The sequence below is a fragment of the Phyllostomus discolor genome, chromosome 7 (genome assembly GCF_004126475.2).
Source record: "Phyllostomus discolor isolate MPI-MPIP mPhyDis1 chromosome 7, mPhyDis1.pri.v3, whole genome shotgun sequence".
NCBI lineage: Eukaryota > Metazoa > Chordata > Mammalia > Chiroptera > Phyllostomidae > Phyllostomus > Phyllostomus discolor.
In genome coordinates this window covers 55,122,787-55,149,443 of record NC_040909.2, presented here as the reverse complement: position 1 = coordinate 55,149,443, position 26,657 = coordinate 55,122,787, and the positions used below count along the sequence as shown (strand labels likewise).

At 39.0% G+C, this 26,657-nt stretch overlaps 1 protein-coding gene across 3 annotated transcripts in view; it reads right to left on the bottom strand.

The window, feature by feature from the left end:
• The window catches only part of PTPRG (protein tyrosine phosphatase receptor type G), a 708,699-nt gene that overhangs the window by 205,679 nt on the left and 476,363 nt on the right, over positions 1–26,657 (bottom strand). For all 3 annotated transcript variants that reach the window (XM_036031526.1, XM_028518657.2, XM_028518659.2), the window contains exon 5: positions 5,115–5,210. In XM_036031526.1, the coding sequence (XP_035887419.1) occupies positions 5,115–5,210 (96 nt within the window). The remainder of the gene's footprint in view (positions 1–5,114; positions 5,211–26,657) is intronic.

The following is a 26,657-nucleotide window of genomic DNA, read 5'->3' as shown; positions in this document are numbered from 1 at the left end:
TTTGTTCACTTAGAGAAACTGATGAAGAAAAAGGGGGTGAAGGGAGAAAAATATAGACATGTAAAAAATGGCAAAAGCAAGAAACATACATACAGGTATGTGGAAGCACATAGAAACTAATCCATTAGCTTTCACAGAGACACCCTAGGAAGGAAATACTAGAGACAAAGGCAAGCCAGAAAGGAAAGTAGCAAAACAATCCAACAGTCTCTTCATTCACCATCTACTGAGATAAAAGCATTTTAATGGGTAACTTTATTAAAACATTTGGAGACACAGATATATCCAAATATTCTTGGCAATGAAGTCTCCGAAGCAATACTACTTTAAGATTTTTAAAGCCCTGTTGCTATTTCACAACTACAGGCATAAATACAGATACATCCCTTAGCAGCATGTTAGACCCAGTGAAGCCCAAGTCAGAAAGTTACCATCCTCAATGTAATCAGCTGATCCATGACCTTCAGTTTAATGTCCTTCCTTGACCATGTCAAGAGTCTTACACTTCTGATATAACCACCATCATTTTTAGGTGAAGCTTACTTACTTATCCACCTAGACATATGCTTTTTCAAAATCCAAATAATTAATGTTGTGGTAAGCACCCTGAGAAGTTTTCTGTAACTCAGTTCTATTCAGTACATATTTCCTGAGCCATAATTCAGCCAAGGACACTGAGGTGAGGCTAGGGAAAGGCTGGTGATGGGGTACAGAGAGAAGAGGAATAAGACATGGACCTCAAATTTAACAGCTGCTTGTGCCTATTTGTAATGCATCTTAGCTGATAGGCTATCAGGAAACACTTCCTTTCCAATCAAGACTATGAGCCTAAATATGTGAATTCAGTTAAGTATTTGTACAATCAAGCCCTAGAGTCAGCCACTTACAAGAGATACAGTGATGAGTAAATTAAGTCCCCAAGTCTTCAATGTTCTCACAGTACAAAGGCAGAAGGAAACAAGTAAATTTATAGGTTCATGGCATGATGGGAGGCTAAGAGAAACAGGTGGTTAAAGGAAGAACAAATCATATCCACCTTTGGGGAGTTGGGGCGGGGTGTGTGGAGGGAAGGTGTGATACAGGGAAGTGGAGAGGAAGGCTTCCTTGCCAGCTCTGGATGGATGAGTCATCAAGAACTCCTTCTGCCTTCTCAGTGGCTATAAATAATCCCAGGTGCTGCCATTTCATTTAATTACTAAGCCTCTCCAGATGGAGGAAAATAATTAAGCAGTCTGTGCCACCAACATGATGGGGTAGAAACTTGAGAAACATGTCAGTTTTTAAGTTTGCTTTCAGCTCTGAAGTAAGGGCAGAAATGAACAGGGGGCAAATGACTGAGCCACGTGGACCTTAGGGAAAACCAAATGACTGAGCTACATAGATTCTGGGTAGAACTTTAGGTAGAAATAAAAAAAAAAATACTGCTGCAAAGGGGCTCAACTCTCCCAGTAGAAGTAAAACTATTAACACTGAATGAAAAACTTCAACAGAATTGTGGACCATAGGTTGTCAAAAGAAATCCTTTAAGACAACCTTTAAATAAAAAAATCTGGATGCAATTTATTTATTTTTAAAATGTACAAGAAATATGCCACTGACAGGGCCTCTGGATGCAGACATGATGAAAATTTTATATCTTTGTGTCTGATGCAAATATTCAGAAGCAACTACACCCAAACAGATTAACAAGGGAACAGAAAAGAATATCACCAAAAGAAAAGTTTCTAAATGTATGCGCTCTTAAAGAATCATGCATTTATAATTCCAAAGTTCAATGGAATCAGGACATATAAATAAAATTTTAGGCATTCAAATAACAGTGGCAACTGAGTTTTAAAGTTAATGAGAGGTTCCCTTCCAAATCAAAATACAAAGATCATTGTGTGCTGTGTGGAAAAAAATGCAATAATCAAAACTAAAACTACAATAATCAAAAGTTTGGGGTTAACCACACATTTATGAGCATCAAATTGAAAGCCACTAAGATGGTCGCATAGTTCAAAGGCATTTTAGTTCTGGTGGGAAAAGGGAGGGAAGTGTTCACGTGGACTGGTGAAGAAAGGACTGTAAAAAAGAAAAACCAAATCAGAACCCAATTCATAGAATGATGATGGAAGAGTCTTGGTCTAAAAAAATATATATGGCCTGATTAAAGGTAAGGTCACTGCATGTATTGGGCACTCCTTCTCCATCATCTTAAACCAGAACTAATGAAGGCATGCAGAAGGATGTGATGCATGGAATGCGAGACCCCTTCCGAGCAGATGGACAGCCACTACTCAGATCTTGATGGTTGACTACCTGAGGAGAAATATCAATCTCCCGCGTTTAACATTCTTAGAGAAAGACTGAAAATACAAAGATCTCAGAATATGGGATCTAACTAGACTGCCAAATTAAAATAACAAAGTTTTCATTTCCATTGCATGCCATAGTATGAACTCAGATGTATAAATGCCCATGTGGACTTAGAAGGAAAACAAAGGAAGCAGTTCAACACAGCTGCTATCTAAAAATTATTCTGGCCCTGACTGGTATGGTTCAGTGGGTTGAGCATTATCCTATAAACCGAAAGGTCACTGGTTCAATTCCCAGTCAGGAAACATGCCTGGGTTGCAGGCCAGGCTGCCACTTGGAGAAATGCTAGAGGCAATCAATGTTCTCTAATATATTGATGTTTCTCTCTTTCTCCCTCCCTCCCTCTCTTTAAAAATAAAAAAATCTTTATAAAAATAATTCTGTTCCATTTCATATTATCTGTCCTTAATTTTGTGCCTAGAGCACAGCAAACCAAAATTTATAGAAAAACTTACCAGATGCAATGCACCTTACATTTTTTGTACTAGTAGTCATTTCCTAGAAATCCTTTAAAATTCAAAAGTTAGATTTCACACAGAGGTATTTTGGGGGTTTGTACACCAATGTACTTTGACCACCTAAGGCTAAGTGGTCTTATATTTAACAAGAGTTTACAGAGCTAGAAAAATAGAAAGCTTTGGGGTAGAGCATGCTGTGAACTAGTCCTTTTAGTCCTCTTAAAACATTTTAAAACTTTATTTTCCCATAAGGAAAGTGACCTATAAAGATGGGCCTGGTTGAGCCAGTCACGGTGGGCATGACAGAGGAGGGAGTTCAATTTGATGGCAGCACTATGGGACTAGCGGTCCACTTAGCTGAAAAACAGCATGCCAAGAGGACAAAAGCAGAAAACAAGGGATTAGCCATGTCAGTGAAGATTGTTTAAGAATGTTTCAAGTGACCCCAGTATTGTCCAAAGCAAACAAATCATACTTTAGAAGCAGAAGGGGTCCAGACAGAACTCACATGAGTTGCCAGCAGGACAGTGTCCAAAACAGAATTCTGTTCATGCAAAGAAGACACATACACCATGGGGTCTCTACCCCATAGTAACAGCGATGGGAGGACATGGATACATATTATTTGTCATTTCCCAGTGTCTACTATGTGCCAGGAACAAGAAACTTCATTTAATACTTCTGCAATCTTGATAGTGTAGAACTTGCTATCCCCACATCACCATTATGCACATGTTAAAGTAGAAGGGACGGGATTCAAAAGCAAATCATTTTTATTTCAGTGAATAAGCTCTTAAAATACTACATTCTACTATAGTTCATGACAGTAATTAGGGAAAAGATACATGTGGGAGAACAATGGGAACAATGGCAAGATCAGCCCAATATATAAAATTAAACAAATGACTTCTAAAATATTGGTCTATAACCCACAATAACAAATACATTTTTATAGCATGATCTAGTGCATATTCACTATATCCCTCTATATATAAATAACTGAAGACAAGTTCTACAAACATATTTATCCTTACTTTGTGTGACATACTAATATTTTCTGATTTTATTCTATTCCATTTCATTACTTTTAAAATGCTGGTCATGACTTCCTGAAACAACGTCACAGCCCACAAGCGGCAGGTCAGTATGCACAGTTTGAAAACAAGCCCCAGAACCAATGCTGATGACCTCCACTGTTACTGTTTTTGATGTTTGAGTAGAATAGAAGGCTTTTCAATTTTTCACATATGATCTCCCACTTGAGCCTTTATTCGAGAAAAGGAGAGGGAAAGAGGGTCATTAAGAAGGAGAGATAGACAGTGGAAAGTGTTTTCCATCATATTATTTTTATCACTAAAAAGAATAGTGAAATTAACATCCTCCAAACAAGAATAGCTCCATCTCAATGACAAAGGAGCTTGGCCCAAAAGGTAGAAGTAAAAGGACCATGTTGGAGAAGGTTTTGATGTCCTTAATGCTCATCTGAACTGTCAGAAAGGCATCTTTATCAACAATGAGTCACTGGTAAAAGGAACACCTGGCATGTAGTCTTTAGGCAAATTTTAATACTCAAAGACATGGCACATACCTACTATTCAGGTTACCTTCCACACAAAAAATGCCAGGTCTCTCCAGTCTGTTGGTCAAGACACTTGATGATCAATATTACTTTGATTTGACTTATTAAAAAGTCTGGACAGAATTATCTATGAAAGGATGCAAGTTTTGGCTTCTAGGTACAGAATCAATTCATAAGCCAGAACATTCATTAATGCAAACATATAGAGAGAAAGGATGACAAGTCACAAGTGTACTAACTTAGAAATGGTCTCCATAAAAACTTGAGTTACCATGGGGATTTCTGAAAGGGAACGAAAAGGGGACTCTTTAGAGAAGTGACTGATGCTATTTATTAATCTACTTGCAAGTAATGTCAACTTTTAAAGTTGTTCCAAAGAAAACCACCTATATTTTTTTTACATCAGCCTCTTAATATGCTGAAGGAAACTGTTCAAAATGCTTCAGCAGTGAAGTGACTTAGATGATAAATGTGTTCTTCAATCTGTGCACCAGTCAAGTAGCAATAAAATCAGAATAACTCATGCAAAAAATTTCATTATGTTTCTAAACATACTTATTTACATTTTAAATCACACATTAGACAATATGAAATATCTTTCACTTAGACAGGTGTGAACTAGGAAACAGATGCGTTCATTATACATAAAACCATTTGTTGACTTAAAAAAAAACTCAAAAAAATCTCTGGTTGAAGTACTTGGGCCACTGTTAACTTACTTGAAAAAATATGGCCATGGCTCCGATTATTCTGTTTTCAGAAATTGCAGTTTGAAAGCTGTCAAAGTCGTCTGGATTGTAAAAGAAAATCTGCATCTGTAAAAGAACAATTAAAAAATAGTAAACTTTTCACACCTCCACAAAAGTAGAGAGCATTGTAAAATGAACCAGTTCCCCTTACTAAGGTTATTCATCTCCCTGTATTTTTTCTTTGCTAAATTGAGAGCAAACCCCAGATATGCTATCACTTCACCTCCACATACTTCAGCAGGATCACTAAAACACACAACTCACATAACAACCCCTTCACGCCACCCAGACTAAGTAACACCAAGATCTTCCACTCATGTTATGGTGGAAGTTCCTTATTAAGAAACAAAATTTTGCCCTGGCTGGCGTAGCTCAGTGGATTGAGCGCGGGCTGGGAACCAAAGTGTCCCAGGTTCAATTCCCAGCCAGGGTACGTTCCTGAGTTGCAGGCCATAACCCCAGCAACCGCACATTGATCTCTCTCTCTCTCTCTCTCCCCCCCCCCTTCCTTCCCTCCCTAAAAATAAATAAATAAAATCTTAAAAAAAAGAAACAAAATTTTTATGGAATTATACATGTTGAGGTAGAAAACTGATCTGTGAGATTCAGTCCACATGTTAAAATTATAAATGCTCAAAGAGGTACATCTTTATCAACACCACCCATTCTAATAATAAGAATTTGAAGGGGTTTCTCAGTAGCCTTAAGAATTAGCATAAATGCAATATTTCAGTAACTACACAAAGAGATATAATAGTAATGATAATAATGATGCCTTACATTTCACAGTTTGGGGAAAGCCATCACATATATTATCTCACTTAATCCATCTAACAATCCCTGTGAAAGTGGGGCAAAAATGACTACACTCAGTTATAAATGAGGAAACAGTGCTCCAGAAAGATGATGTTATCTTGGCTAAGGTTAAACATCAGAGGAAGAATGTCAAATCCAGATGTTCTCATCCCAACCTTGGATACCGTCTCTTACATTTGGCTATACTTTCTTATTCAAAAAGCAGGGCATAGATAAATCATCATAAAATTATTCAATTTTAATGCTTGAGCACTCTGATAATTCACATAATTTAGAGAACAAAATAAAACCATAGACCATTCTCCTGAAACCATATTTATGATAAAAATAACAGAGCTGGGTTCCTATTTGGGTTTCCTCTTTTACTTGCCTGTGAGACCTCAGGTAAGCAACCTAATTTCTGCACATCAGCTTCCTTGTGTGCAGAATCAAGTAGTTACCCTTGGTGGGGTGCATACGGGAACCAAACAAGTCAGTGTATGTAGCACCACACCTAGGCCTTACCAGTGCTGAACAAGTCGTCACCACCACCAACACTACCACCACCACCACCACCACCACCATGTTGTCAAGTTGATGTTTGGTAGACATCTTAAAATTTCTAATAAGAATGTGATTCTGCTAAATCTTCTAGAATGAGCCTGCTCCTTACATTAAATAAAATCTCCAGTATCACTAGATCTCTTCCATGACCTCCTTCCCCCCACTTATCCAAAATGGCATGATGCTCGTTTCTGTAACAGATTGAACAACCACACCCAAGATGCGGTTTGGAAATTCAATACTGAATGATAAATTCCTAGCGGTGAAAGCAAAGACATAGAGACTACCAGAGATATAGGTCAAAGGTAAACAGAGTCCTACCAACTGAATTAACCAAGATGTTAAGAACAAGGTGACCTTTCTTTCCTGAAAGGTAAAATCTGGTAACCCAACTTAAGAGGACACTATTTGGGAAAACTCAGGTACCCAAGTGGATGTGAGAAGAATGGGTAGATTCTTTTTGAGGACTTTCTTTCTTAAAGTGAATTATTTTTCTCAGACTGTGAATTTCCACTGAATCTGGCAGCTTCCTACAAATGTGTTGCCTATAGGCTTGGGCAGTTTTAGACATGAATTTAAACTGAGAGAAGTCTATTCAATGAAGTGTAGATTAAAACAGTTTAATACTGGGTGCGCTGCTTTGGGTACCTTGCTACTATCCCAAGGAAGAAACTCCACAGAAGTATATTCAGAAAATTATACTTTACTTCCCTATTAAACCTCAGGCCCTCAAATTAAGTAAGTTCATAGACGATTTTCTTATTCTTCACCACATGAGCAAGGAGGGTGTTGTTTAATGCATCACCGGAGTAGTGTGTGATACAAAATACGTTAAGTCTTCTTCAAGGGCATTTTCATTTACAACTGGGTGAAAAACTCATTTTTAGAAAATGTCTTTGAGTCATGGCTCCACCCATCAGGATAATAAAATGCCTCATAAAAAGAACGGCAGCATAGGTCTGAAATATCAATTTTCCTGGCTATTTCTCCCAAGTTGAAATCTACTGAATCATGTTAACATTTGAAGCTATCTTAAATATAAGAGCAAATAAGTAGATGGAGTTTTGCTGAGTGAAATGGACTTTAAGCTATTTGAGTGTTATTCTTGATGAGACATATTTGAGCAGAGGCAAGAAACCTGTTTTCCAAAAACATCTTTGGAAGGTGTTGGGGTGGCTACTAAACACCTTGGGTAGCCCATCAGCCTTCTGTACCTGCTCTCAAGAGCCACACTCACAGCCTGTCCTTCAGTCCCCACCCCAAGTGTGTTCCTTCTAATAGTGTAAATCAAAGTGACACTTGCTATATAGCAATCATCCTTCTGAAGAAACACAGTCACATAAGCTGAAAAGATGTGGAAACTCCAGCAGCAAAGAGATCTATTTAAAATTACATATCTTTCACCACTACTACCAATTAGTTCCTTTTACCCCACTTGCACCCTCTCCATCTACCCACATGCACGATTTTTGAGTCATTTATGAATACTCAAGCGTATAATTTCTAAGAATAAGGATGTTCTCTTCCATATAACTACAGTATAATTATTAAAGTTGGCAAATTTGATTTTGATACTATACTATTATCCCATTTACAGTGCATTTTCAAATTTTGGCAAGTGCCTAAATAAGCCTATTATAGGTCATTATTTTGGTTCTGAGACCAGGAATCAAATCTATGACCAAGCTTTGCATTTCATTGTCATGTCTGTATGCTGCCCCCTCCCCCACTCCCAACTTTCATCTGGAGCACTCTTTCAGTCTTTCCTTACTTTGGTGGTATGACATGTACAGGGCAGTTATTAGGCAGAATCAAGTTTTGTCTCATGGATTTTATAACTAGTTTATGAGGTGCATTTCGGGCAGGTTACCACAGTACTAATATTGTGTCTTCACAGTGCACTGTATCAGAAAGCAGATTAAATGGGTGTTTAACTTGTTCAGATGGTTAAGGTAATGTCTGCTAGGCTTATCTACTATAAAGTTATTAATTCTCCTTTTGCAATTAAAAATTACTTTGTAGGGAAATATTTTGAGATTAAATAAGTATCCTTCCCTGATCTAACTTTCATCCACTAGTTTTAGTATCCATTGATGACTTTCTAACTCTACCCTATTCCTATATTCATTAATGGTATTCTAGTGTAAGATGCCGTCTTTCCTTCTTCACAGTTCATTCACTCATTCATTCATTCACTCATTCATTCACTTATATCAACAAGGAATCCATTTATTTTTTTAAACTTTTGATATGCCTCTTCTCTAATTTTTTTTAAAGATTTTATTTATTTTTAGAGAGGGAAGAGAGGGAGAGAGAAAGAGAGAGGGAAACATCAATGTGCGGTTGCTGGGGGTTCTGGCCTGCAACCCAGGAATGTACCCTGGCTGGGAATCGAACCTGGGACACTTTGGTTCCCAGCCCGCGCTTAATCCACTGAGCTACGCCAGCCAGGGCGGAATCCATTTATTTTGTTTTTATTTTATTCAGTATGTTATAATCCATTACTACCAGTATGTTGATGCTCAAATTCCCTCAGATTGGCCCAAAAGGAGACTCCTCAAACAGATTCCTTGATGATGTCATGTTCCCACCTTTTCCATTTTTTAAAACCTCTCATTTGCAGGCAGATGTTCTATGTTCACCTTGTTTTCTTAAAATATATTTTCTTGATTATTCTAAAACAGTTGTCCCATTTTTTCTCCCCTTTATTCCCCTGTACTCTGTGCCGCCCCCGCTCCCACCATCATTCCCCCACCTTAGTTCATATCCATGGGTTGTACATATCAGTTCTTTGACTTCTTCATTTCCCATACTATTCTTAACCTCCACCTCCCCCTGTCTATTTTGTACCTACTATTTATGCTTCTTATTCCCTGTACCTTTCCCCCTATTCTCCCCACTCCCCATGCCTGCTGATAAGCCTCCATGTGATCTCTATTTCTATGAGTCTGTTCCTGTTCCAGCTGTTTGCTTACTTCATTTTTGTTTTTTTTAGGTTTGGTTGTTGATAGTTGACATTTTAACATTCATGTTTTTTATCTTTTTCTTAGATAAGTCCCTTTAACATTTCATATAATAACAGCTTGGTGATGATGAACTCTTTGAACTTGACCTTATCTGGGAAGCACTTTATGTGCCCTTTCATTTTAAATGATAGGCTTTGCTGGATAGAGTAATCCTGGATGTAGCTTCTTGTCTTTCATGACTTCAAATACTTCCTTGCAGCCCCTTCTTGCCTTCTAGATTTCTTTTGAGAAATCAGCTGATAGTCTTATGGGAACTCCTTTGGAGGTAACTATCTCCTTTTCTCTTGCTGCTTTTAAGATTCTTTCCTTATCTTTCATCTTGGCTAATGTAATTCTGATGTGCCTTGGTGTGTTCCTCCTTGAGTCCAACTTCTTTAGGTCTCTCTGAGCTTCCTAGTCTTCCTGGAAGTTTATTTCCTTTGCCAGATAAGGGAAGTTCTCCATAATTATGTTTTCAAATAAGTTTTCCATTTCTTGCTCTTCCTCTTCTCCTTCTGGAACCCCTATGATTCAGATGTTGAAGCATTTAAAGTTGTCCCTGAGGTTCCTGAATCTCTACTCATTTTTTTGAATTCTTGTTCTGTTCTGGTTGAATGTTTATTTCTTCCTTCTGCTCCAAACCATTGATTTGAGTCCCAGTTTCCTTCCCTTTACTGTTGGTTCCCTGTACATTTTCCTTTACTTCACTTTTCATAGTCTTCACTTCTTCCTCTATTTTGCAACCATACTCAACCATTCCTGTGAGCATCCTGATTACCAGTATTTTGAACTGTGCATCTGAGAGTTTGGCTATTTCTTCATTACTTAGTTGCATTTTTTCTGGAGCTTTGATCTGTTTTTTTTTCATTTGGGCCATATTTTTTATCTTGGCGTGCCTGTTATGTAGTAAGGGGAGGAGCCTTAGGTATTTGCCAGGGTGAGGCAATCCACATTGGTGCACTGTGATGCTGTATGTGGGGGAGGGGTCAGAGAGGGAACAATGCTGCTTGCTCAGCTCGGCAGCATTGTATTTGCTCATCTTGTATTTTCCCTGCTTCAGTCCTAACATCGGCCATTTCTTGAGTGAACCCTTGTTCCTTGTAGTGGGAAATGCTATTTAAAGACCAAATATCTTTATCTCAGTGTTTTCCAAATATATTTGAGATTAGAACATTTTGGTTCTTCAAGAAAACTATACAGCTTAAGGCTGAATCTATTCCAAACAGTAGCCTCTTTGCAAGGGAAGAAAAGCTATGTCAACTTTGTATAAACAGATGTCGCTCTATCATGCAGAGTGCCATAAGATATGTAGGTCTCCCTCACAACAGGAACAAACTGCATGAAGCTCAGCTACAAAGACACTGGTAGACTGTTGTGTATCAGAAAACAATCAATGGGCCAGTTCAAAAGAATTTTGAAATGCATGAGCAAAAATCACAGACCTGGACACATCATTCATTTCTACCGTGTGAAATGGCTGCAAAGGAAAAAAAGCTTCAGGCAGTTCTCCAGAAGGATCAAGGTGATAGATAAAGTAGAGCATAATATGTCCTAAGCTGACACTTAGAAAATAGAATTTCACAGGGGGGAAAAGCACCGTGACTTACCAGGAGGCGTGTGCTAAAATATAGATTTGGAAAATGCATGAACAAATGGCAGCATTGCCAAGTAATGGGAAGGAGATAAAATGGTACTATGAGCATAGGGTTGATAGCAGTTGATGTTCTGCTGTTTGGGTATTAACGTGACATACACAGAGTCACAGCAAAATGTGTACTTAGCTTCCCCTTTTCCCTGGCTTCCAATTAAAATGACTGTAGTTGCAATTTCATTGAAAAGTTGGTATATGTCTGGTTTCCAACTTGTGTCATTATCTGTATTAAGCTGAATAAATAGAAAACAACGAATCTAAAAACTAAAGTCTTCTATGTTTTTATTAATGTTATTTTTCAAACAGTCAGTGAGTTTCCACCGTATGCCAGGCACTGTACTATTATTCCTTAACACTCAGTGAGGCAAGCACCACCATGACCTTCATTTCACAGCCAAAGGAACCAGAGATTTCTAATTTGCAGAGCTCTTAAGGAAGGAGGGCAGGGTTGTGACAGAAACCTGATTTTTCCAATGCTAGTCAATCAAGGCCTTAACCACTGTGCTTCCTCCCAAAAGGCAAATTTTTTTGCTTAATGTATATTATGAATAAGGTACTCTGGAAGATGAACACATGGTTTGTGCTTGGGAAGACCAAAATATCAATGGTGAGACAAGGTTAACTTTTTCTCCTTGAATGCCAAAATTGTGTCACAGGTAAATTTGTCACAAAAAACCTAAGACAATAAATGGTTCATGGTCAAGTAGAGCATATATCATATGAATAGTAAAATGATGCAGGCAAATTGGCGAAAGGGGACATCTTGTGGAAAGGTGGACTTCCTATCCTCCAATGTTATATTTGTGTGCATTAGTAAGCTCTCACATCTCTGTGATAATGGTGGCAAGAGGAAATGTCCCAACATAAGCACAAAAATCCAACAGAACCTTCCTTTGTGATTTAGAAGATGGTACATTTTCATTTTCTCTCAAAGATGCACTCTCCACACACATACATGGCCCAAGAAAAAAGTCATGATGAAATAAGTAAGGAAATAGCATGTGGAAAGTTCCGAAGAAAGGCAATCTACTGATTATTAGTTAGACATTTCCATAAAGTGGAAGAACCCACAGGAAAATAATAAATGAGATGTGAATAGGATATGATGAAGATGGTAACTAAAAAGGGAACAGCAAAAATTAAAAACCAGATAGGAGGCAGTAGATAACAGAATTGAAGAGATGAAATGTATATTTCTAATGATACTTGGTACTAATCTGCAGAAATACAATTTGAGAACATGGCGGTGCACAAGGAACAGTTGTCTAAGAATAAAAATGTGTAGCAAAAACACAGTAGAACTCCAACACAGTTAATAACCTGGTGGATCCACTTTGTTGGATGATTTGCATAGGATAAGGCCGGATTTAAGATTTTTGTACAATAGGTTGGTAGTATTAATTGAGTTTTAGATTATGGTGTATTGAGCCAACTATTGAGGCAGATCACACACACTTAACACAGCTGTTCTAATTATTTAATTCTGCCATTGGCATCAGACAGGAAGATCAATGCAGACAGGACATCTATTTGCCTAGTTCAAAGCTTGTCTTGAACAGTGCTGTTCATTGTAAATACTAGTCACTTATTTTTGGAGTCCATAAAATGAGTGCAAGCTCCGAGTGACTAAAAGCAAGGATTGCCAAATGATAAAGCCACAAACACTATAATGAGGTTCTATCTCTAGGAATAAATAACAAAATGAGTAGCAAGGAGAGATCAGACTACTAAGAGAACAAATGTATTTACACTGAAAGAGAAAATGCTCAAGAAGGTGCAAATATAATCCAAAATCACTGTGAAATGACTAAGAGGTCCCAGGTATGGTTATGCTGAACACAGATTATATCATTTTCTCTTCATCTACAAAATATTCAAACAAATTCCTACAGAAGCAACTCTAGCCTGAATTTTTAATGCTCCAACAAAAGAAAAACCTATTCATTTAAATTATAGAGAAAAAGGAAATACACACTCTATGTTACATAAAAATACATAACACAAACCTTCTGAATTCACAACCATGATATTGGTATTTTTGTATCAATGCACAGTTTTTACTCACAGTTACCTTTTTACAGGATCATTATTAACTGTGATGGTTAAGTTGATAATTAATTTTATGTATCAACTTGGTTACACTATGGGGCCCATTTGTTTGGTCAAATATTATTCTGGATGTTACTGTAAATGTATTTTTTTAGATGCTATTAATATTTAAACAGCAGACTTTGAATAAAGCAGGTTAGCTTTCATAGTATGCTGGCCTTGTCCAGTGGGTTGAAAGCCTGAGGTCTCCCCAAGAGGAAAAAATTCTCCTCCAGAGGCAACACAGAAATTCTGTTTCCAGCCTTCAGACTTTAGACCGCAATATAAACTCTTGCTAGAATTTCCAGCCTGTTCTGCAAATTTCAGACTTTGCTCATCTCCTGCACTGAGTTAGCCAATCCCTCATAATCCTAACCTCTCTCTTTCCCTCTCTCCACACACACACACACCCACATACACACAAGAGATACATATACCTCAGCCCCTACCTTCTACAGATCTATATAACTATATCTACGTCTACAGCCGCAACCCTGGAGAACCCTGACTAGTACATTTCTAAGATCACTATGGATTTTAAGCAAACATATCCAAGTATATGTATATGTATATAACATTATAAAACCATTCTGGAACCCAGTTACTTTTTGAGCATCTCTGAGCTCTGTCCTCCTCATTCACCTTTGCTCACAGGCTTTACCCCTAAAGAACATAGCAGCCCCTGTTACAACCCACTGTGAAGTAACTTACAGAAAATATCCATGAAGTTGGCAGCCAACACAATGAGGTGATATTAAATGAAAAATCAATAACCATGAGACCTGATATGCACATTGAAGACACAGGAGATCTCCAAGGCTCAGTATCCCCTTCTATCAAATAGAGGTAATGTTTACCTTATGGGATCATTGCAATAAAGATTTACAACTCACATGCTTTGGAAAAGTAAGAACAAATTAAACAGCTCTCACTTTTATTATTATGTACCTTTGTTACTTTCTTCATAACCAGAAGATATGCAAATTAAGGTGAAAACAAATTGTTTCATGGTCCAGCCAACATTCCTGGGAATCAAGCCACAAGGAGTGGCAAAGATATCTGTGTGGGCTCCACACAGTCTTCACTTAAGAATATTTTTAGAAGAACTGTGCTCCAAAGAAGATCAGGTATTCAGCATCTTTGCAGGAAAAGTAGTGCTTAAATGAACATTCTGAAACGTTTGCTTTATACATTATCATTAATCACAGAGTAAACTAATCCTTAATTATTTCCCTTTTTCACTTCACCTATAACATGGAATTGTCTTCAACTACTTTGCAGCAGGAATCCAACATTTTGGAGGAAAACCCAAAGGCACACCAGGGCTGTGTATGACTCACACACAATCAGGCGTCGGGATGTTCTGTGATCCCTTTTAAAAGTCTCTGTGTGTAACTTGTTTATGCCATTATATAAGTCTATTTATTAGTTGATTTTCGGAATTTCTAGTTCAGTGATGCATCTGATCAGTCAAATAAATATTGAATCCTTGGGATTTTCCCTCACTAGGGAAGATTTCAGGTGTTTGTTTGTAACAGTAAGTTGAGTTTGTCAGGAACTTACTATGAATGATTCATGAGTTATCAATATTTCTTACAGTTCAGCATGAGTCTGGACACAAATGAGGTGTGGCTATATGTTAGCTCGATATCTGGCTATATGTTAGTTTGATCCTTATTATGTACTCAGGAAAGAGGGCAGTGAGCTATAGCTCTCCCATTCAATAGCGGTGTGACCTAGCTGAAGTAGTTGCCCTCTCTAAGTCTTAATAGTCCCACAAGTAAACTGAGGATAAGAAATACATCACTGGGTTACGTAAGGATTAACTAAAATAACTCAGGTAAACACCTCCTAGGTCTGGCACACTGCAGGCCTGATTCACGTCTTTAAAAATTACTTAAAGGGAGAAAAGAAAGAAAAAAATACAAACGAATCAGTGAAAGGGCTATTTGCAGTAGCACCAAATTGGAATCTACCCAAATGCTGATCAATTAACAGATGGATAAAAAAGTTGTGACACAGTCACACAATGGATCTAACAGGATGCCCTACACCTACAGGTAACGGCGCACACAAATCTCACAATGCTGAGCCAAATAATACACGTGTGTGTGTGTGTGTGTGTGTGTGTGTACATGCGCACGCTCATACACACACTATATGAGTCCAGTGGAATGAAGCACACAACCAGGAAGGCTCGTGCAGCTGGATACCCACACAGTGGTTACCCCTGAGGGCAGTAAGGAAGTGGGGCTTGGGGGGTGCTGGTCAGTACTCTTTCTTGATCTGGGGTCTGGTTATAAGAGTACACATATTCATTCAGTTGTAAACTTAATATTTGTGAATTTTCCTCTTTACATATTAGACTTTAATGATAAATAAATAAAATTAGCTAAATAGCTGCACTTTTAAAACTGCGATAAACAACAGTATGTTACCTGAAAGTAGAGCAGGGCTGAGTTTGCTTCTGTGCCCTGCACCTGTTCGACTCAATAGAGGCTTCTCTGAAAAGCACATGGTAGGGCCAGAGAGAACCCATCTGGTTGACAGAGCAAATCCAGGTCACTGTATCAAATGTGTAGAATCACATTAGTCCAGGACCACACAGCAACTACAGGGACCAAGCCTTGCTTCTTCCCTGCCCCTTACCTCTAGGAGCATACTGCAAATGAGGCCAAGAAGCAGTCTCCTTCATAAAACATGTCACTAGGGTTGCTTAAATGTATCCAAATCTTATAATACTTTACCTGAATTAATTCCATTAATCTTTACTATCACCTTTTGGTGTAGCTACTACTTTTTCCTCATTTTATAAGAAAAAAAATTAAGGCTAAAATTACTACGTCTTGTCTCAGAAGCAATAAAGCTGGAACTCAAACTCAGGCATTTGGTTGCAGAGCTCACACATTTAAAATTCCTTCCATACAGCATCCTGACCAGAATTCCCACTGGCAATGAGAACTACCCATTTGTTATCTCTAGGACGTTAGCACTAAGCTTCCAGAGCAGTGGTTCTCAACCAGGGGCAATTTTGAACACCAGAGGAGATTTGTCAATGTTTAGAGACACTTTTTGTTATCATAACTGGGCAGGAGATACCACTGGTATGTAGTGGGTAGAGTCCAGGGAGGCTGCTAAACAACCCACAATGCACAGTACAGACACTCTCCTCACAAGCAAATAATTACGCTGCCCAAAATGTCTATAGGTCTATAGTGCAGATGTGTAGAAACTTTGTCTACACCCATTGCCACATGAAACCTAGTCACTGGATGTGGTACAGCCCTTCCTTTTTCCTTCCTACTCTGACTCCTGAACTTTAAACGGGGAGGTACAAGTCTGTAATGGTGTCCAAAGATTGGGAGAACAGTCTTGCCCCCCCCCCCCTCAAATCAGTAACTTCAAGGCCACTTTCACCTAACTTTCCTCGCTTACACAGCTGTTTTATACATACAGTTGGTACTGAAATGCAGTGGGCTCAACACCTTGGCCACAGTGGAGAGGGAGGGGTCCCCAGGTGCACCTGGAACTCATTTGTATTTCAAAAACACGAAAATAACCACCGCGGTGTTTGTGCTCTTTGTAATATGAAACTTTTTAGAAATTGCTTTGTACTTGGGAATAACAGCCACATGATTCACCATGAAATGAAGTCTGGAAAATCATTTTGGATAAATGGACCTATAAATTCAATAGAATTTCCATGACAACATAGACTGCAACAGTCAACCATAAATAAAAGGTTATAAATCATTCAAAACCAACTAGGAATCAGCAATATGTCTCCCACTTTAAAATACAAGAAACCTGAAATGTAGTTTATTTGTTACTTACTCACCCAAAGTTCCCATTAGAGTTCTTTTCTCACTTTTGATATTGCATTTTCTACCTCATAATAGGTTTTGGGGAAATGATGATGCCAAGAATTTACAATTAATCTAAATAAAATTAACACAGGTATAGAATCAGTTGCATTCTTCCCCTTCCTCTCGCCAGAAACCCACAAGAAGCTTGTGCACCAAGTTACGTGGTTTTATCTAGAAAATTGCATTTTTCCCTGTGAAGCTGACAAATCAGGGGATCCATAAAGAAAAGGCTTTATGCAAAACATTCCTGAAAACACACATGCAAGACAACCTGGGCAGTTACCACATACTTTCCAGTTCTATAAATCAAAACCATACCCTCAAGATCCATCCACACTGAAGCCCTTGAAAAATTAGCTGGGCCAACCAAACTAGAATATCTGTTCTTTACAAGAGCTCTCTGCTCCTCTGGTCACACTTCATTCTGGTGGGGGTTCCCTTACAAGGGACTCTACTAGATACAGGGTGCTGGGGTGTCTCCCACTGGGCAGTGCTGGCCCCAGGACCAAGCACGCAGTAGGCACCCATTAAATGACTGTGGAATGAATGATTGGAGTGAATTTCTCTCATGGGAGGAAATGTGTTGCATTCCCCTATTCAGAACCTTTTTCATCATTAAGCCTCCCTTATAGCCAATGGCTTTGGGGAACTGACAGGTAGAGGTGGGGGGAACTTCATGGAGCTATGGATTTGGCTTCCAGAAGGGCCGCACACGTCCTGTAATGCTGCCAAAGGCTGTGCGCGTGTGCCCTGGACAGTGTCTATCACTTTGCACAAAATGAACTCTCATGGTCTCATCTATTACCACATGCGGATAACTTCATGACACATTTTCAGCCCTGAGCTCACGTGGTCTGTGGCTCTTATCAAAATCTTCAGGGGCTCACTATAAAGAACATATGTGAACATGCCTCTATGAGCACAAAATGCTCTCTTTATCTGAGACAGATCCTAGACGTGGCTCCAACAGTCCCCTAAAAATGGTACATATGTTTTGTACTTTAGATAATGATGTATGAGAACACCAATCTTCCCACACCATCACTACCCGTGCATTTATAGATCCTTCACACTTATGTTCAATGTTTAATTTGCCTAATGACCAATAAAGAGTGAAAACTGGTATTTACTTTTTCTAATTCTTTCCATTTTTATAATTTAAGGAGGTTCTTTATTTAGAAAATTAAGATTTGTCACAGGTGTTGCAAATACAAAGACAAACGTACAGGTACATTTGTCCCACCACTGTTGGCATCAGGAAAAAAACTGACAAACAGGCACTGACATTGAAAGTTCTTGAAGATATATTGTTAATGAAGAAAGTCAAGATGCAAAATAAGTCCACATGTATATGAGAAAGAAAGCCATACAACAAAATACTGTACGTATTGTATATGAAGCTGCACAGATATACAGAACTAAGGAAGGGAAAGAAAAGGCTCTGTCTGGAAGATAACACAAACTCTACAAGTGGTTTTCCCAAGGGAGGGGACTTGGATTGGTTTGAGGCCAAGACAGGTATTTTGTTTTATTGCAACTCTTTAAAATATTTGCTGGTTCTAAATAATAGCTTAGTCAGGGGGAAAAATCTCCTTTAACATGAGAAAGATAAAAGAAAAACTGAAAAAGCACAAAACCAAAATCATCACAACCGCTGAAGAGGGAGAAGGTGAAGCAGATGGATCCACTTGGGGACCCAGCTCAGGAGGCTGGCCCCATCAACAAAGTGCTCCGAAGGGGTGAATCTATCAGCCCCTGGCAATAGACAGCCCAACATCACAGGGCACCCTCTCTTACTACTACTTCACTTCAACACAGTTCTCTGATTTCTGCTGCAATGAACCATACAACCACCCCAATTCACTACCACTTCAAAGGAGGGAAGAAAAAAAGAAAATACTGAGCTAATGTTTCTGATCTACACAAACTACTGAATTCATTTAACACAACCATTCTGTTGAAAAGTATTTTTATTTAGACTAATAATACTTTCCCACCTATTTAGCCATAAAATCACAATATGCACATCTAATAAACACAAATTGCTAATTCTCACAGACTACACCTTTGGTCAGAAAAAACACCAGCTAATGAGGGAACTAAATAAGGCTACCCAGAGCTGGGCAAAGCATGAGCATTGCTGATGTACTGGGTACAACCTGAAAGGAATGACTTAGAAGCCATCAGGAAGTGGTTAAAGGCCCCAGTGGTGAGGAGAGCAGGACTCCGCCTCCAACATGGCTTTGATCAGAGTTCAAAATACTTTTGGCTAAAAGATCCTCCTTTTCATGAATTCCCCAGAGTATGATTTTTGGATTTCAGTCTTACAATCAGAGCAAACACATGATGGAGCACCAAAGATATTATTAAAAAATGTTAAGTTCAAGTTCATGCTCTGCTTCATCTGGTTTTAAGATCATGGGCAAATTACTTAATATTCTAGGTGCCTGTTTCTAAACATGGAAAATTGAGATGACATTTCTAGGTCAGTATGGATGATGATGAACTTAAAAATGTTTAATGATAGAACATAACCTTACAGGTTTGGTCTTAGGATTAAACACCAAAGGGAAATAAGAATGCCACAAAATGTATAGGATGTTATCAATATTTTCTTCCTCATTATCACTATAATTATTACAATTATTATACAAAACTTCTTTTTAAAAAAATAAGTGCCTTTGTTCAACTCGTTACCTGGCACTGACTTCATTGTTTGTATGACTGCAGATCAAATGCATTGTTGATTAGATTTCCCATTGTGTTTGATGGTCTCCTCCCCCAACATTTTATTATAAAAATTTAAAAATATGTGTTGAAAGAATGCTGCTGTTAACTTTTATATTGCCACCTAGATTCTACCATTTATATTTTAATATGCTTGCTTTATCAAACAACAGTCCATTTTCCTATCCATTCATTTAATCAGGTGCTGAGTTTTAAAGAGAAAAAACCCATCAGCAGTTTCTGACAGCCAGTCATTGTTAAACTAGTAACTTCAGCATTAAGGGAAAGCCAAGCAATGTTTTCCAGGCTTTGAGTCCAAGCCAGAGAAAGCCTTGCTGGTTTGCAAGTAGGTTAATAACTCTATTAATGAGAACATCTTGAGATTCTGATAGCTACAGCCCAGTGGGGAACTGTTAATAATTCGGAATAAAGACCAAGTTTAAGAAGGAATAAAAACAACAAAATATCAATGCCATGGCTTTTCAAGCCAAGAGTCTACAGGGGAAAGTGTCAGCCAATAATTATGTTATTGATTGACTCTATTTATGTCTCATCTTGGTCAGCTATTATGAGAGCACATTCAGAGAGATTATACATTAAATATAAATCAAACACTTGTTTGTTTTACTTGTCTAGAACCTACAATATACAAAATAACAGAGAACACCCCAAAAGTCTACCCAGGAAGCCTGGTTCATTATCTCCAAATTTGACATACAACCACCACAGAGAGTCATCCCCATAAAACTCCAGCCCAAAATCTTAATAAAGGTATTTTAGACCAAAAAGAGATTATAATTGGATACCTTAGTTGGGATTCGAGCAGTGTCATAGATGCTACTAGGGAGATTCATGGAGTTCAAGAAGCATTATTTATAACAGTAAAATACTATAGACAAGTTCACTGTCAATCAATAGAATGACTGAATAAATTGTGTGCATCCATACTGTGGAATATCATGCAGCTCTTACAAAAAAAGAATCATGTGAATTCTATATCTGATATGCAAGGATGCCCACAATATATTATTGTGTTAAAAAAGGCAGTTATGAAACACTATGTGCATGATCATCTCATTTTTCAGGTAAAGAGGATAAAAAAAGGAGGACACAGGGAGGAAACAGGCCTGGAACAACCCACAGAAAATTTAACTGCCGTTACCGCTGAGAATTGAAAACAAAGAGAGAAGGATAAAACAATGGCTTCAATTTTTACTTCATATAATTAGTACTATTAAAAGATTTTAATAAGAAAAAAATTTCTGTTATAAGTATTTAAAGTAAGTGAAAGAGAGCAACCTCAAAGAAAGACTAAAATGGAACCACACAGCACATGGATGACAGGATTTGTTATCAAACTTTACGAAGTAGTGACAGACAGGCAGAATATGCACATCACAAGTACATCAAGGTAAGTAATCTTGGAAAGTTTTAGAGTGAGAACATCCATGTAATACTCTGACCCCAGAAGCCTCACATGCCCCTCTATGGTCAGTATGCTCAAGAAGGAATAACCATCTCCTGACTTCCACCAGCAAAAGATTCATTCTCCTGACCTCGTCCTAAACATGAGATTGCATGATGCTTTAAAGTAGATCCTCTGTTTTCATACCAAGCCTCTGTCCACATCCTTAAAAGACTGCCAAAGTTCATCAGCTATCTCTTGTTCCGTGGTTTGTTTCCTGAATGCTGGGGGTCTGTAGCAGTCGTATCAGAGTCTTTAGAGAGCAACCTATAAAGCTATTTTCAAGGTGGTTCCTGGTAGGGGAGATAGAATGGTCTTCCAAGACCACTGGAAGACCAATGGTCTAACAGATACTGAAAGAGCCCAAGTCTAAAAATTGCGATCTATACTTTTGTGAACTCCACTTATGAAACAGCTGTCAGATCATGTGCTTTACAAAGATTAGGGAATTTTATCTTCATGACTACTCCATGAGAGAGGTGTGTTATTATCTCCATTTTAAAAAGTGGGGAAGGGAGGCTTAGCAAAGTGTAGAAATCACGAACAGTCGGGGATCCAAACCTGATCCTTCCCCCAGATAGCCCAGACACCTAGGATGTGCTCCATCGGGACACATCCCAATCAGCGGGAGGATTATTCGCTTCTGCCCATCAAGAACAGCGCTCTGAGCCCTGGCTGGCATAGCTCAGTGGATTGAGTGCGGGCTGTAAACCAAAGTGTCGCAGGTTCGATTCCCAGTCAGGGTACATGCCTGGGTTGCAGGCCATGACCCCCAGCAACCGCACATTGATGTTTCTCTCTCTCTCTCTATCTCCCTCCCTTCCCTCTCTGAAAATAAATAAATAAAATCTTTAAAAAAAGAAAAGAAAAGAAAAAAAAAGAACAGCGCTCTGCTGTGGAGCCCCCAAACGGTAGGACCCAGCAGACACCATAAAGAGCCCTTGTCTGCTGATCAGATCTCAGCTTGAGTGAGTTCTGACCACTGGCGCTGTTTTCTTTCCTTAGGGAGACTGGACCTGGTTTTTCTCATAACTGCTTTGGTGAAACTTCAAGTTATGTCCCACTTGCTGGACATTCATAGCAACTCTGCTCCCTCACCTCTCCCAAACTTCCTAAGCAGAGGTTAGGAATGGGGTTGTACCAGACACTGCACAATAAAGCCACACAGCTTATATGAAGAGCTGTGGGCACATAAATACAGTTTCCCATCCTTCTTTCTGAACTGCAGAGAGAAAGGCTGGACCCACAGAAATTTGCATGCTAGGGAAACACATCCGCACATGCACTGTTGTATTTTCAAAGGACCACAGGTAGGGGTTTTATTTTTATTCAGAACATTACATTCTGTCTTAATACAGCTCCATGTCCTTGTATGAAGGTTGGAGTATTGAGCTTTATTATTTTTTCAAACGCCTACACTGCCAGTGCTTTTAACATGCTGGCTCAATAATTCGTACCTATAGATTCTTCCACATGACCATCTATTTGAGCTTCACAAAGATACCTTGTTTTTCGGTTCCCTGTCTGGGAGCACAGGGTGGTGGAGAACACACAGCTCTCTGAGTGCTTAAGCAGCACATTAAGACCTCTCTGGAGTTTTGGGCATTACCTTTTTGGAACAGTAACTGCACAGCAGATGGATTTTTTCTTTTTTCAAAACCATTCTGCTGGAGCTCCAGGCCATCAACACTGTGGCTCTTGGAGCTGTGAACCTGTCCGGACCCTGCCTTGGCAGAGGTATCTTTGTTTGTTGGCATTTCCTTTGGTAAAGCTCTGATTGCTTTTTCCATTTTCATAAACTCTTACCTGTGCCTACAACCATGTTAACGGTTGGGGACAAGAGAAAGTACACTGAGTTAACTGGGGGCAGGAGCACACCCTGGGGGGTAGATACGCTGACACATCTCAGGAGACAGTCCCGGTGTTGTGGCAAATCAACTCCCAAAGCATTTTTCCAAAAAGAAGAAGAGTACTTCTCTATCTTCTTGAGCAGCAGAAAAGAAAACAGCAACTGGAGGATGAAGATGCAGATGAGCCTTAAGTCAGGATTTCTGGACTATACTCCCATGTACAGCTGACTGGCAATGGCTTCTCACCATAAAGAACAGGTTAAAAACCTCACAAGCTGATCTGTAGGTGGAACCAGGATTTCCCACCCTGTCTCCCTAAGATGGAAGGCCCAGTAAAATCCTGATCTTAATTGCAAATAACTCCCAAAACAGTGGATAAAAAGCATTAACTTCTGGTTTGCTATTAGAAACATTCGCTTTTTCCTGGAAACACGGATAACCCCTTGCTGTTCAGATGAAAGATCTTTACTTATATCTCAAATTTATTCCAAAACCTCTATCTTGCTTTGAAAAATCACAAACTGTCTAGATAGCATGTACAAGGTGCTTTAATCTTTAACTCTCTTTTTTCTCTGCTGTCCTCCTCGTGTCCAGAGATGCCACAGAGCCTTGCACAAGTTCAGTAAGGAGGGTCTGAGCTCCTCACACTCTTGACCATCAGTCACTCTATGGAAACATGAAGTCTCTCAGCACAGCACAGCCCAGCAAGTGCCAGTCCAGCAGTTGAGCTACAATGCCATTCCTACCTTTCTAACCCGTTGTTCTGAAATGCTGCCCTTGTCCACTCCTGCACCTCAAGGATATTTGGCAAAGTTTGGACATGTTTTTGGTTGTCACAACTGTGGCAGGGTGCTACTGGCATATATAGTAGGGAGAGGCTAAGGAAGCTAGTCAATGTCTTATAGTGCAGCACATGACAAAATGAAGCATTATCCAGCCCAAGTCAGCGCCAAGGCTGAGATATCACCTTCTATTTAGACTAAACAGACAATGACTCATAAGTTTTTGTACACAACACAGTGCATGTAACCTATCTCAGTGAAGATCAAAAACCTCCAGTTCCATGACAGTGGAACTAACGCTTCTCACCGGGGCACATTCCAGGTCAATCCTGTCTGGACAAGATGTTCATATCGTGACGTTTGCCTAGTGACTGTTGGGTTAAGAGTGCACAACATACTTGGATATTCACACTTGCACCAATGTGTGAGGGTCCCGCTGTTAAAGCCTTGGGCAATGGAGTCACATGGAGTTGAGTCTGAATTCTCTCTCCACTGCTAACTAATTGGGTGAGCTTATATCATGTTAAAGTTTGAAGTGTGTCCTCTAAAAAATTATGCTTTGGCTTGAAACACCAGTACCTGTGAATATGAGTTTATTTAGAAATGGGACCTTTGCAGATGATCATGTTAAGACAAGGTCATTAGAATGGCTCTAATCCAATTCCTTCATGAAAAGAAGAAATCCAGACACAAAGACACAGGGAGAATGTTACGTGAAGACAAAGGCAGGTGATGCATCTGCCAACCCAGGAACGCCAATGATTTCCAGCAAATCACCAGAAGCTAAGAGAAAAGCGTGGGGCAGATTTTATTCCACAACCCTCAGAAAAAACCAACCCCGCTGACACCTCGGTCTCTCGCTTCCAGTCTCCAGAACTAAGAAACAATACATTTCTGTTGTCTCAAACTCTCCTGTTTATGGCACTTTGTGAGGGCAGCCGTAGAAAACTAATACAAGGAACTTCATAAGTGTCTTAACTTTCTATTATTAAATGATATTAAACATAAGAGTCCCTAGTTCTTAAAGCTGACTTGAAAAGGGCAATGTGACAAAGCGATGCGGAGTGATCAGTCTGTGTCAGACGTTCAAGAAGCAACAGCAGTTCTCTTGGGAGGACACCCAGCCTCGAGGATCTGAGCCCTCAGGGCTATTTCTGCTGCACCTTCAGCATTTTTCCTAACACATTTTGAAATTCTAATCTGAAATGTAAAAATGTAGTATGGTGTCATCCTGAAAATAAATGTAATGCTGTAATAATAGTCCTATATTAATTACTGCTGTAAATTTTGCAACATAGTAAAAGCATGGGCTCAATTCCACTAATACTTGAAATATAATTGGGCCTTAATTACAATATTAGCCACAACAGCAATTTATAAGATGAGTATATCAATTCAGCACAACCAGAAGCAAGAAAGCTTAAGATGTACTTCTACCTGGAAAACTCCTATTCATCTTTCAAGACTCAAATTAAGTATTACCTGCTATGTGAAGCATTTCCTGACCAATCAGCAATTACTCCCATGATCAGACCTTCCCAGAGAAACCCAGGGCAGGGATTACTTTCTGCTCTCAACACAGGCTGTAATCAAGCCTTAATAACTTGTCAATAAACCCAGGTGGCAGTATACATGTCTCTTCCGTGTGAGCACTGGATAGACAGAAGCCACATCTTTTTCATCTTTGAAAGTCCTGTCACATGCTGCCACATGCTTAATAAATGAAGGAATGATGCAATTCTGTTATAACCATTAAGTATGATTTTTAAAAGGTACAAACATAACAGGAATTCCCGTTTTTATTTCCATTTCCATAAACCTGAAATTACTCAAATGTCCTAAAGATGGCAACTGGGCAGCTGCTTTGACTTTCACTGTTAACGTTGCCTCCTCCTCCTGACAGACTCTTCTCTGGTGACCAGGTGAAGTCCAGAGACGTCCAGAAGAATGAGCACCCTCCTGATCCTTTCCTCTTCATCAAATTACCTGACCCCCCACTACTGTTAGGAAACGGCAAGCTAATCAAATCAACTGATCCTCACAAATGGGTCTGTAGACACTAGTATCTTTTTTAAAAATTTAGTTACTGATTCAAGAGAGAGACAGAGAGAGAGAGACATCGGTTTGTTGTTCCACTTATTTATGCCTTAACTGGAGATCAAACCCAAACCTTCAACCTTGGCATATCTGGACCTAACCAACTGGGCTACCTGGCCAGGTCAGACACTAATATCTTAACAAGCGACACTGAACTGGTGACATGTATATTAAAGACCAAATGCATAGAGAGAAAAAACCATAATCGAAAATAGTAGCTAACAATGAACACTTCAAATATTATTGAAGGCTTCCAGAAGATTCTGTAGAGAGGCAGGACTTTTCTCTAGCTCAGAGCTATTGAAGTTATAGAAGTTTGAGTATCCCAAGAATAATATACTACCCAAATCAGAATTAGGATATAAGCAGCAATTATATCATGAACAAGCAAAAGGGGACAGAAGAGGACCAAAGTAAGCACAACAATAATTTAGGGGTGAAGCCGAAGTTCATGACTGGGAAAGGGTGCAAGGGAGATGTTAGGGGTGATGAAAATGTTCCATACCTTACAGGAATGTGGTCGTGTGGATACACATACGTAAAATCTATTAAGCTGTAAACTTACTACTTGAAAACTTTACTATAGGTACGTTGTATTTCAATGCAAAGCTTTAAGCATTCAG